Below are 11,292 nucleotides of genomic sequence, written 5' to 3'. Positions count from 1 at the left end.
AATGCCCATTCTTTCCCAGGTGGCCACCCACCCAGGCAGTCAGTGATCTCTGCCTGGCGCGCTTTAAGATCCGCAGGAAGATCTTGCATCTTGTTTCTGGCTGGGATGCGCCAGACAGGCACATGGACTCGAGGCATCTCTTGGTCCCCTCGTACTTAGACCTTGTCCCCAGAGACTGGGCCACAGGGATACTGGGAAGGCAGACACCTGCTTCTGTTACTGACGTAGGGTTACCTGCTCACCTCTACTGATGTCTCCTCCTCTTCACTGAACAGAAACCAGTTTCCAGCGACGCTGAGGTACGGGGTGTCGGAGCCTGCATTGATTCTGAAAGTGCATTGTCATTGGGTGGGCAGCCGATGGAGACAGGCCTGATTCTGCACCCAAACTGGGAATGTGATGCTTATCATGTTACATAGAAAGCTAATACGAGGTACGTGTGGATTTCTAAGTTTTCTGCTTAAATACTTTTTAAATGTCTTAATTGTTGGTAATTATACAAAGCACACAGAAGCATTGTTTAAACACACATAGAACATTGTTGAAACATGTTTTTTAGTCATGCCTTCATTAGGAGATGAAGTTTGGAGCCCAGACTAATATGCTTGTAGATCTCCTGCCCAGAAGTGACAGTGTCATCTGAGGCATGCTGGAACAGGAATGGGACATCCCTGAGAAGTTTGCAGTGGGACACACTGGAGTGAAATCGGATCTTTGATTATACTGGCTGTCTTAGGAGTGACAGAGTGGATTGGTGGTTGAGATGTTAAAAGGCCTAATGTGACTCCAACATGTACCCTTTCCATCTGTGTCCCTTTGGCTGCCAATGTACTTAGAGTAAGGGAACGGCAGTCGGCCTTGAAGCCGATTGCTGGCGAGGGCTGCAGGTGAAGTTCGCTCCCAAGGCAGGCTATTGGAATTGCTTTGTTTCAAGTAGTTTTGAGCAGGTAAGAGAGATGAAAAGGATTTCACCAGACGTGAGTGGAAGCAGTCTGGGTGGTTTTGTCCTCTGGCGTTCAGGGTCACCATGTATTTTTAGTATTAGAGAAACTATGAGACTGGACTTGAACATTTGGAGAAGTAGAAAATGGATTCTTAGGTCTGTCTTGAAGTCAGCTGCTTCTTGCTTATCACACTTCCCCTTCCACAGACTAGTTCTCTAGTGAGCTAGCCTGGGCCACCGACAGTCCCTTCCTGTTCATCTCCCCTCTCTAAGCTGCCCTGAGCCTTCTCCCAGCTGCTCGCATCCCAGGACCTCGGCGTGCTCTTCAGGGCATGCCCTTCAAATCTTGTGTTGCTGTGGCTTGTATGTGGCAGGTCAACCCCCATCTTAGACCTTTCAGACACCCTGGAGTCCATCTTTTCCTTCCTCTACTTCTGTCTTGCCCTGGCTAACACAGCTTTTACATCTTGCGGTGATATTCACTGCCACTCAGTGTTAAATTTGCTTCACGCCTGGTGCACGTGTGCCTGGGTTGTAGCACTGACAAATGTGGTTTGTGGCAGCTTCTCTGCTCCCGGAACTCCCATCCTATGATATCTTAGGTAATTACTGAACATCCACTATGTTAAGGACACCTCTTGAGGTGTAGTTAGGTAATTCAGCCAGCAGAGGGAGGTAGAGACAGGCATATCCTACAGCGAATATTCTTAAAACCAAAAAGTTGTTTAGTAGCAATTTTAAAGGCTAGCATGGTGCTGAAGTGGAAGTTGGGCCCTGATGTTGTGTAAATTGATGTATATGTTTAAAATATTAGCCTAGGATGAGGGATGTGATTTTGAAGATGCTTCTACCTTCTGAGAATAAAAGGGTTTGTTTCTTAAACAGTAGACCATATAAAATTATAAACCAGGGAAATAGTTTTAACGAGGGTCTCTAGGACCAGTTCTTGACCTGCTCCGCTTTCTCCAGCTTTGTGCTCTCTGTACAGTGTGAGAGGTATCTGAGACTCACTCACTGGGGGTGGTGCAGGACGCTGCTCCTGCGAGGCGTTTACTGTAGTTGAGATGGACAGGCAGGCGGGTGAGAGGGCAGCAGGCACACGGGAGCCATCAGGAGTAGGGCACACACTCCCCAGGCCATGCAGGAATGCGCTGACTGACGGCTCACTAAATAAATTCAGCATGTTTAATCTTTAAAAACTGTGAAACCCCTTTGATTACCACTGAAGTGCTGTGCGGCCACGCTTGGGCATTTCACAGTGGTTTCGGCTCATGTCCTTAACAGACTTGATCTCTCTGACTCGGCCTCCTCAGGTCTTCATTACTCTGCCACACAGTGAGTATAGAAAACTCTAGAACAAGAGGTAACTTCTAAAATTCAAAACCCAAAGGAAATATTGCAAAAGTCTTTGTTAAAAAAAAAAAAAAAACTTTATTTAAAGGGCAGAGTGACAGGGACAGACAGCAGCTAAGTGCCCGACCCGGGCCAGGCCGAAGCCACTGCCTTCCCCAGGCACATGATCAGACGTTGCTGTGGGGGGTCAGCATTGCAAGTGGCAGTCTAACATGCTGCAACACAGTGCGGGGCCCCCCAAAACAGACGTTAATATATAAATAGTTTACAATTAAATACAACTTTGCGGTTTGAGCTTCACTTTTCTATGAGAAAACACACTGAGTAGTTATGTCCATTGCTACATCAAGTTGCACAGTTTCAACTTCTGAGAGACACTCATGCATACATTCACTTTTTACAGGTTTTTTTTTTTTCTGCAAAGAAAAACTTCACATCAAAGGCATGCACTGTTGGGAGGAAAATAAGGATTTCATTAAAAAATGTCATTCTATGCTAACTGTACAACATATACACTTACGTTTTGACTTCATCCACTAAAATAATTCAGTACTTAGGAAACTATTTACATAGTAGCCATTACTTTAGGGTGTTAATCCTTGATTAAAACAAACATGCCTGAATATACACAAAGGGCATAGTCCTAAACTGTATATAATTGCTGTATGGTACAGTTATCAAAGATGGGTCAAAAAGCTTAGTTGAAGGGATTTTGTCTTTAATTCTTGAGATTTTTAGTTTATAATGGTAAATCAAATGAATACATATGTAAAACTTTATAATTGCATATTGGGCCATACATTTGCTATAGTTTTACTTATTTTTCACAGCTAAATAACTTCAACCTTTTTGAAAATACAGCACTGCCAGCTGGACAGAATTCGTCCAGGTTTATTGAAGTGATACACAATTTAAAGTTATAATACAGGTTTGTTTTCATCAAGCTACTTTATGTTACAAGGTTTTTGTAGTAGCCATGCATAAAACTCAATTTTTAACCAAATTCCCTAGACTTTGTCTGTTATTTATGAAATGCAAATTTTAATTTGCAGTCTTTTAAGCCCTCTACTCTGCTTTTCAAGCAAAAATGTGGCTCAATAGAACACTTTTTAAAGATATTTTACCCCCTCTGAATTTCTGGGGTGACGTTCACCTGTGCTTAAGTGACTCCTCCCAGGAGTCCCTTGGGAATGGCCAGAAACCTCATTTTTTCTTAGTCATCTGACTGCAGCAGGAGGTGCTGCCCTGGAGAGGCACAGGGTGACCCTGCCCCCACCACAAGGAGACAGTCACCTGGTCCACGAGGTCACTAGTGCTGAGGCTCACAAAGCCTGCTCCAGGGGCTAGTGTGTGAGTTCAGAATAATGACCTACTGCCGTGGAAGATTGTAGCTGAGGCTCCTAGTGTCACAACCAAGGCTCTTGGGCTCCATTGGCCTTGCCCTTTGCTTATTGCTTTATCCTAGAAAGGTGCAGCAGAGAAGTGGAAAAAGGAAATGACACATTCTGTTTATATAGTTCATTGGAAAATTCGCATGCATCTACAGAGGGACTTCAGAAAGCTTGGAAAATTGAATCTACATGATGTTTATTTTGGCGTAAGATAATTTTACAATCCTGAATCTTCACTCTCTGTGTTTTCCATCCGCTTTCTGAAGACCTTGTCCATACTGGCTATGTGACTTAGATATTTTCAACTTAAAACGGCAGAGAAACGTTTAACCAGATTCTGGCTGGAAGGAAACAGTGAATCTACAGAGCTGCTAAAAGAAACGAGCTTTGGCAGAACCAGCTAGAGAACACCAAGCTGTTTTTGCTATAAACGTTTGACATTTTATGCTTAATTGATGTTTTCTAAATTCCTGTTTGCTCTACTTTGTCAAATACAAAGTAAATCATTAAGCTGTCCAGATAGCTGTGGGCGGCCAGCCCTAAGAGGGCAGAGCCATCCAGAAGTACCCAGGCAAGGACCTGCATTTCTCTGAGCTGTTTGTTTGTATTCTAGTAAATCGAGATGGTTTTTTTGTAAACAAGTGGTGCCGCTCAGCTCCAGTCCAGCCTTCCCAATTTATGATGAGGACCCTGAAGTCTAGAGAGGCGGAGACCTGTCCATGATTTAGGTATGCAACATCTGGCCCAGAACAGTCCTTGCCGTTGCCGTGCAAGTCACTGTGGCCCAAACTAGACAATATCTGGGCTCAGAAGAAGAGGAAATGAGGCACAAAAAGCAGACATGGGTAGTGGTTCTCAAAATGCAATCCATTCACATCATCATGACAAAAGCTAAGTTCTGTGCCTTGGCCCACCATAAGTGAGACTCTTGGGCACTAGGGCCAAGGAGGGTCCCTGTTGAACAGACCTGCCCACGTGCACTTCACTCTGGAAAGAGGTGCACCGTGGAGGTTTCCAAAGCTTCGCCACATCTCCCTGTCATTACCCAAGATGCTGCTGTTGTTTCTTGTTTATACTGCCAGAAATCCCAACATGTGGGAATTTCCTCAGGCTCATTTTTCTTAGTAAATAAGAAAATAGCTCCTTGAAATTAAGGAGTTTATATACAATAATTCACACACTTGTGTGAATTAAATATTACTTTTCCCCCAACAGATACCTGATGGAAGACAGCTTACCTGAGGGTAAAGGCAGGCAGGTAGGTGGCTAGCTTGGGACCCCTACAGAGGAAGGCAGGCTGAGGGGCACCTGCGGGCAGAGGTTGCCAAGAAATTACTCATCTTCCTAAAGTTTAGGCTAATCATGGCCTAAAAGAATGAACTTCCTCCTTCCTTATCTACCACAGGCTTGGTTTTATCGTAAATAGCTCTTAGGCAATTATTTTGTGCCTTAGCTTCTAAACTGTCCCCTCCTCCAACATAGAGATTTCAATAGAGGCTATACTTGGAAGTCCCTCTGAGTTATTCAGGCATGTTTTAATAAAGCTAGCAAGGTACTTGGAGAAGCAGCCAATTTTACTTAACTTATAAATAAGATTACCACTTAAACCTTGCAGCAACTTTGGGTGAACAGCATAACTTTAAAAACCACTCTGGTCTGGGTAGCATCAGTATTCATAGTTGTATAAATATGTGGAAGTAATCAGTATAATGTATGATGCATGTTAAATGTAGTAATCTCTCACTCTATAACATGAATACTTTGTGCACAGAACTGCGTATGCATGCATACACATATGTATACCGTGTACTCCCACTTTAACTTGCAGTCCAAAGGCAGAGGAAGCAGAATGTCTTCCTTTAGGACTTGTCATGCTTGGAAGCATTTCATGTTCCTGATGGAACACACATTAGAACGTAAACTTTGGACCAGCCAACTTAAAAAAAATGCCCTCCCCCCGCAAGTCTTACCCATTTCCCACCCCACTTAAAATTTCTTCATTCCAATCTGACCAGCAGTTTCTTTTAAAATATCAGGCTAGTCTTCCCCCTTTACATTATTTCAAAACCAAAAAGCCTAAGAGTTGAAAAGCAGTCCATGCATGCCCAGGGCAGCAGCAGGCCCCACAGGAGACAGGGCCGTGTTTACCCACTGCAGTGGCTACTGGGGTGTTCAGCTGTTGAGTTCCGTGGTCTCATCCAGCTCTTCCGGATTTTTGGTCATCTTCTCATATTTTCTTTTGAAGAAGCCAAGCTGTAAATGTGATGACACACAAACGTTAACATCCTCTGGGGATGTGGGTTTCTGATTTAATCATCAATAGACACCTCACCCAAGCAGTGTATACTCATTAGATGAGACCAGTTTCTCTTAAGGAATCTGCAGGTTGTGCCATGGGGACAGCTCATCTGTTATCCATCACAGCTCTTTAGTGAACAAATTTATATTCCCATAGCTCCACTAAATTTGAGTCTTATTTAAAATTAAACAAAATGTTCATAGTGCTGTATGAAGGGAGGTGCTGTGGTGAAGTTGGGAAAGGAATCATTATAAAGCGCACACATTTGTCTCCCTCTTAGGGTCGAGGAGATCATGTCTAAAAACCTGTTTCCCATTTTGTAAGGAGAGTAAAGCAGAGATGCCTTTGAATCCCAGTATTCTAAAATGTACAATTTTCTTACCTTCCATAAAATTGCAACCAGAGCTAACAGCAAAAGGATCCCAGCAATTATACTCCCCACTATGACTCCCGTTGGCACCTCTGCCTTCTCGCCAGGCTTTGTTAGCATCAGGGGGACCTGCAAATGGATGTTCAAAATCCAGTTACCTCATCGGAATATGGAAAGAGTAAAGACCATCCAGTGCAGCGACTGGATTCTGTAAATGCAGGGGCAAGAGTCCAGGCACTGGCCAGGACCAGTCGTGAGCACTCACTCTTGTGCCAGGCCGAGGTGGGAACCCAGGTCTTTTGCCATCCTCCCAGCCACTGAATCATCATCTTGTGGCTCTAAAGTGTCCAAGCATCTTGGAGAAGGAGGGTCAGTTGCTGGTCATTCCCACCACCAAGGGAAAGCATCAACAGGTTTAGGGAGGAGAATATAGGAAGAAATTGTTCAACCTCAGATGTGATGGGAGAAAAAAAATGACTTGGGTTTCTAAGAGACTGATTTCACTGAATTCTCATCCAAGGCTGTTAAAAATGTTTGCAAACACACACCTGGACTCATCTTGATCTTTGCAGTAAACAACTGGCCCTTAAAGCTGTTTATTCTTCCTCTGCCCTACTGTGTGTCGATCTCAGGCTCCTGTCACAGGATGGATACTCCGAGAGTTTGAGATAAAACTGCATTTTTATTAAGCTGTGAATTCTAGCCATTTTCTTCACAAAATATAAAGAGCCATCGTGCTAGACCAAAAGAGTGCAATATTTAATGTATTGACTTGATTTAGCATTAGATGGCAGGAAATGAGCGACTGCTTACTATCCTCTATGGATCGGGCTACACTTGAACCTGGCCTTGGTTGGTGACTACGTCTTAATGTTTGTGTTTGAGAGCTCAAATAAGGATTTATCAGTTCATGGAGAAAAGACATTATAAATTCTTATTGTTCACTGTTTAAGAGTAGCCCTCTGCCTGCTTCTTTCTATTCCTGGTCTCCTCATCTGGGATCTGCATGTTCCTGTGGATCCACAAGTATGGACTTTTGTGGATCAGATTCTGTGAGCCTGGGACCCAACCACTAAGCTCCAGGGATAATGATAATTTATTATCTGGACTTGAAACATGATTCAAAAACTCCAAATTATTGTTTGAATTTAAAAATACTTTTATAGACAAAGTTGACCTCTATTATTCAGAGGGTTCAAGAAAAAAGGTTTATTAAAATTTGTGAATTTTCAATTAATGTGTTTAACATTACTTCCTATAAAACTAAGACTCCAAAATTCCACATGATTTCAACACTGCATTTTTCTGAAATGAGTTTTTTTTCCCTAGGATAAGTTCATAGCACTTTGAATCTGCAGTCTAGTTTTTCTTTGGCCCCATTTCTGACTTTCCATGCCCGAGCCTCCAAAGAGAGGGTGTGGACTTTCACGGGGCTTCCTAAAGCAGAAGCAGAATGGTATTCTGCAGGGTGGACCCCTGTCCCTAGGACAAGGAGGGGGACAGCAGTGCTGTGAGTGGCCCCAAGGTCACGGGGCCACGGGTCTTTTAGCCAAGTCTAGAGGCTCTAAAGAAGTGAACTGAGGCCAACTGCCAAGCTGGCCTTGGGGGGCAGAGTCATGAACTGGCTTCCAGTTCCTCACAAAAGCTTGGGGAGGAAAATGCACAAGGCTGTGCCAGCAGATTAGCCAGGCGTGGAAATCCTGCTGGATCTAAATCTGGCATATTCCGAGCAGGGTTTCAGCGCAGAGGAAAGTGGTCCTGTGCCAGCTCTTGGTACAGAGAATCTTTGTTTTCTGTGGGAGTACATTTCTCTGCAGAAGCTTTGAAATGAAGGGGAGCATTTACAGTTTTTGAGAACGTACGACTTAATGAATGAGTATGTCACACAGTATCAGTGTCTGTTGGTAAGAAGTACTGTTAGGAAAAAAACAGTCCTCTAATAAATGCCTTAATGATTAAGCATGCTTCAGCACGCCTATTTCAAAAAATCCTCTAAAATGCAACTTGTCAGTTAAAACTTGGATTTGGTAGCCTAAGATTAGATGACTGTGTGTGGGCATGAAGATGAACTGGTGTTGCCAGGTCTGACCTGGAGAAGGGACTCCAGCAAGCTCCCAATCAGATACAGCCCCCTTTGTTAGAACTTGGATTAGATCATTACTTGTAGAAAAGCCAGCTTTGCCAGCACGGGGGTAAGGAGGAGGCCAAATGTGTCAGTGAACTTTTTAAGCAGCAAACACCCTTATGAAAAACTCTCTGCTATAGCCGTCCAAGGCTGTAAGTTTCAATAGGGTGTTCCCACATGCAAGGGAGTGAGAAGGGCGGCTTCTGCTTACCGTGACGGTGTTTTCCTCAATCACGAATATCTGAGGGTTGTGAGTGTCGATCTCCGCGGCCGCTGTCAGCTGTACCGCCTGGAAAGATGACTAGAATGCAAGAACAAAGAGTATGTTTTAGGAGCGCGTGGTTGCGGTGTGGCTAGTAAACCCACCACTTGTAACACAGACACCACATATGGGCACAGGTTCCTGCCCTAGCTGCTCTAAGACAGCGGTCTCTTCGCGTGACCTGGCAAAAACAGAGAAAGATGCCTGAGTGGGTCCCTGTCACCCACGTGGGCGACCCAGAAGAAGCTCCCAGTGCGTGACCTAGAAGCCAGAAGAACATGTGCACGTTCATTCTCTTTTTTCCCCGTCCCTCCCCCCTCCCTCCATACAACTCTTTCAAGTAAATCTTTAAGGTATCCATGGTTATGATTGTTTCTTCCTAATGGAAAAGAATGAGAAAATGCAAGTTCTGGAGAACTTGTTGGCAGGCATTTTGCTCAGTGGTCAAGACTAACGTTAGAATACCTGTATCCTACATCGGAGTGCCTGCTTTCAATCCTCTGCTTCTGATCTTGATTCTGAAATTAGAACTATGCAGACCCTGTAAGGCACAGGTGGCTCCCTGACACCCACGTGAGCGACCTGGATGGACTTCTGAGTTCTGGCTAGGCTGAAGCCATTGCGGGAATCCAGGGAGTGAACCAGAGGACAGGGCACCTCTGCCTCTCTCAAGTAAGTAAAAGGAGGCAGAATCTGAGGACAGTGCACTCAACTGGCAGTGCGGAGCACCGCAGCCCCCCAGAGGTAGCTGGGGAGCTTCTGAAATATGCAGACACTGGGGCTCTGCTTCTTCAAATCCAAACCAAGTCTCTGGAGCGATGGGGTCCAGATGCCCACAGCAGCCTGGAGCTCAATCCAGATCTTCCGTGTGGATGGCATACACTCTGAGAGCCATCACCTGCTGCCACTCGGGGTGCACATTAGCAGGAAACTGGATCAAAAGTCAAGCTGGGACTCCAAACCAGGGCTGGCCCAGATTGGATGCAGCTTTCCCAAGCAGCGGCTTGACTGCTGTGCCAAGAATCCACACCCAAGAGACTTGTTTTTACCTGGGAAGATGGCTTAAATGGAGTTTGCAACATGAACAAACTGCAGGCTTAGTCTTTTTGTATACTTACTTGAATGAGTCACACATAATGAAATGGAAAACCAATATTTAGCAGGGAAGAGAGTTTTCCTTTTGGGTCCATGTGTATAGAATGACACTGTTCAACAGTACACTTGAACTTGACCAGGCATGTTGGCAGTAGACACCTGAATCTTTTGGCAATGTTATACATCACATCAGTAATAATTACAGATTTCCTAATCCAGGTGTTTCTACCAGATCATACTGGATTTGGGACAGGCATATGGGAAGGACATTTATTTTTTGTTGACATTACTAATACTATTTTAATGCGAAGCAACTTCATACGCTTAACTGAGTTATAGAAAAATATTTTTAAATGGAAACATTCTAGATGGGTGCATTTCACAACTGTTTTCTCTATAATGCAAATACTGGACCAGATCCTTAGTATGAGACAGATTGCAGTGTTCAGATTTTACCGCAGCCCTGACATGCCCTGGCCGGTAGCACTCAGTTTTTTCTGGTTACCAGGGCACACACCCCAACAGACTTCATGAGGTCATTTGCTAAACTATATCTGGGAGCCAGAAAAAAGAAAACATATCTCCCCAAAAGTGAGCAACTTATTTCCTTTCCATTGGCTCAGTCTCTGGTGAGTCTTATTTTTCTCAAGATGGCCAGTTGCAGCAGAGGTTAACCCCATTCACTGTTAAATATCTACTGCTGATGGGACATTTGGTAACATCTCACTGCATTCTGGTTCTATAATTCCTGTCAGTTCCAGAAGAACCATTTGTCTCACAGCACTGTTAATGGCTGCCTGCCTTGGCAGAGGCATTTGACGCTGTCTTGCAGGGCTAACACAGAGAGGCAGGTAAACCATGCACATCTGGTGACACACCTGCTAACCTTCACTTTACAATGCTGCTCTTAAAGAGCTGAGCCATCACTTCCTGATTTTTGCACCACCGCCCACAGGGGTGGGAGTGGGGTTTGGAAGGGGTGGGATGCAATGAAAGTTTGAACATTAATGGGCTCGAATGCATGAAATGGGATCCACGTATTAGACTGGCTCTCCCAGGTGGTCTGAGAATACCCAGTTTTTGTAACCGGAAGATCATCCAGTCTTTCCAAAGGAGGGTGATATTAGCCAGTGTATGAATTCTGCCATAAGGTCAGGTTGGCTCCACTGTGGAGCCTTCTTCCTGGCTGTTGATGAAGCCAGTTGGTAAAGCGATACTTACTGCTGCAAAAGTCCAGTTCCAGATCCTGGTGGACACATTGATGGTGTACTCTCCTCTCATGGGAAGGTCTGTCAGCCTGCAGGTGATGTTACTACACGAGGCAGTTCTGCAATTCTTTCAGGTTGGAGTCAATAGCAAAAGAGGAGAGAGGGTTGCTATGGGTTTATTTAAAAAAAATAAATAAATGCTAACGTTTCAGAAACACAGACGAACCTTGGTGGTGGGAAGGCACT

The 11,292-nt window shown here is 44.3% G+C and overlaps 1 protein-coding gene across 1 annotated transcript in view; it reads right to left on the bottom strand.

Annotated features, from left to right (window-relative positions):
- Nucleotides 1–2,356: 2,356 nt before the first annotated feature.
- Nucleotides 2,357–11,292, bottom strand: part of ITGA2 (integrin subunit alpha 2) — a 97,520-nt gene continuing 88,584 nt past the window's right edge. The window contains exons 27-30 of the mRNA XM_040977527.1: nucleotides 11,060–11,173; nucleotides 8,693–8,782; nucleotides 6,369–6,485; nucleotides 2,357–5,940 (exon numbers count right to left, since the gene is read on the bottom strand). Of these exons, the coding sequence (XP_040833461.1) occupies nucleotides 5,860–5,940; nucleotides 6,369–6,485; nucleotides 8,693–8,782; nucleotides 11,060–11,173 (402 nt within the window). The 3' untranslated portion in view covers nucleotides 2,357–5,859. The remainder of the gene's footprint in view (nucleotides 5,941–6,368; nucleotides 6,486–8,692; nucleotides 8,783–11,059; nucleotides 11,174–11,292) is intronic.

Source organism: Ochotona curzoniae, unplaced genomic scaffold (genome assembly GCF_017591425.1).
Source record: "Ochotona curzoniae isolate NIBS_2020 unplaced genomic scaffold, NIBS_Ocur_1.0 contig_2754, whole genome shotgun sequence".
Classification (NCBI taxonomy): domain Eukaryota; kingdom Metazoa; phylum Chordata; class Mammalia; order Lagomorpha; family Ochotonidae; genus Ochotona; species Ochotona curzoniae.
The sequence above is the reverse complement of the archived record's forward strand: the minus strand, read 5'-3'. Positions and strand labels throughout refer to the sequence as shown.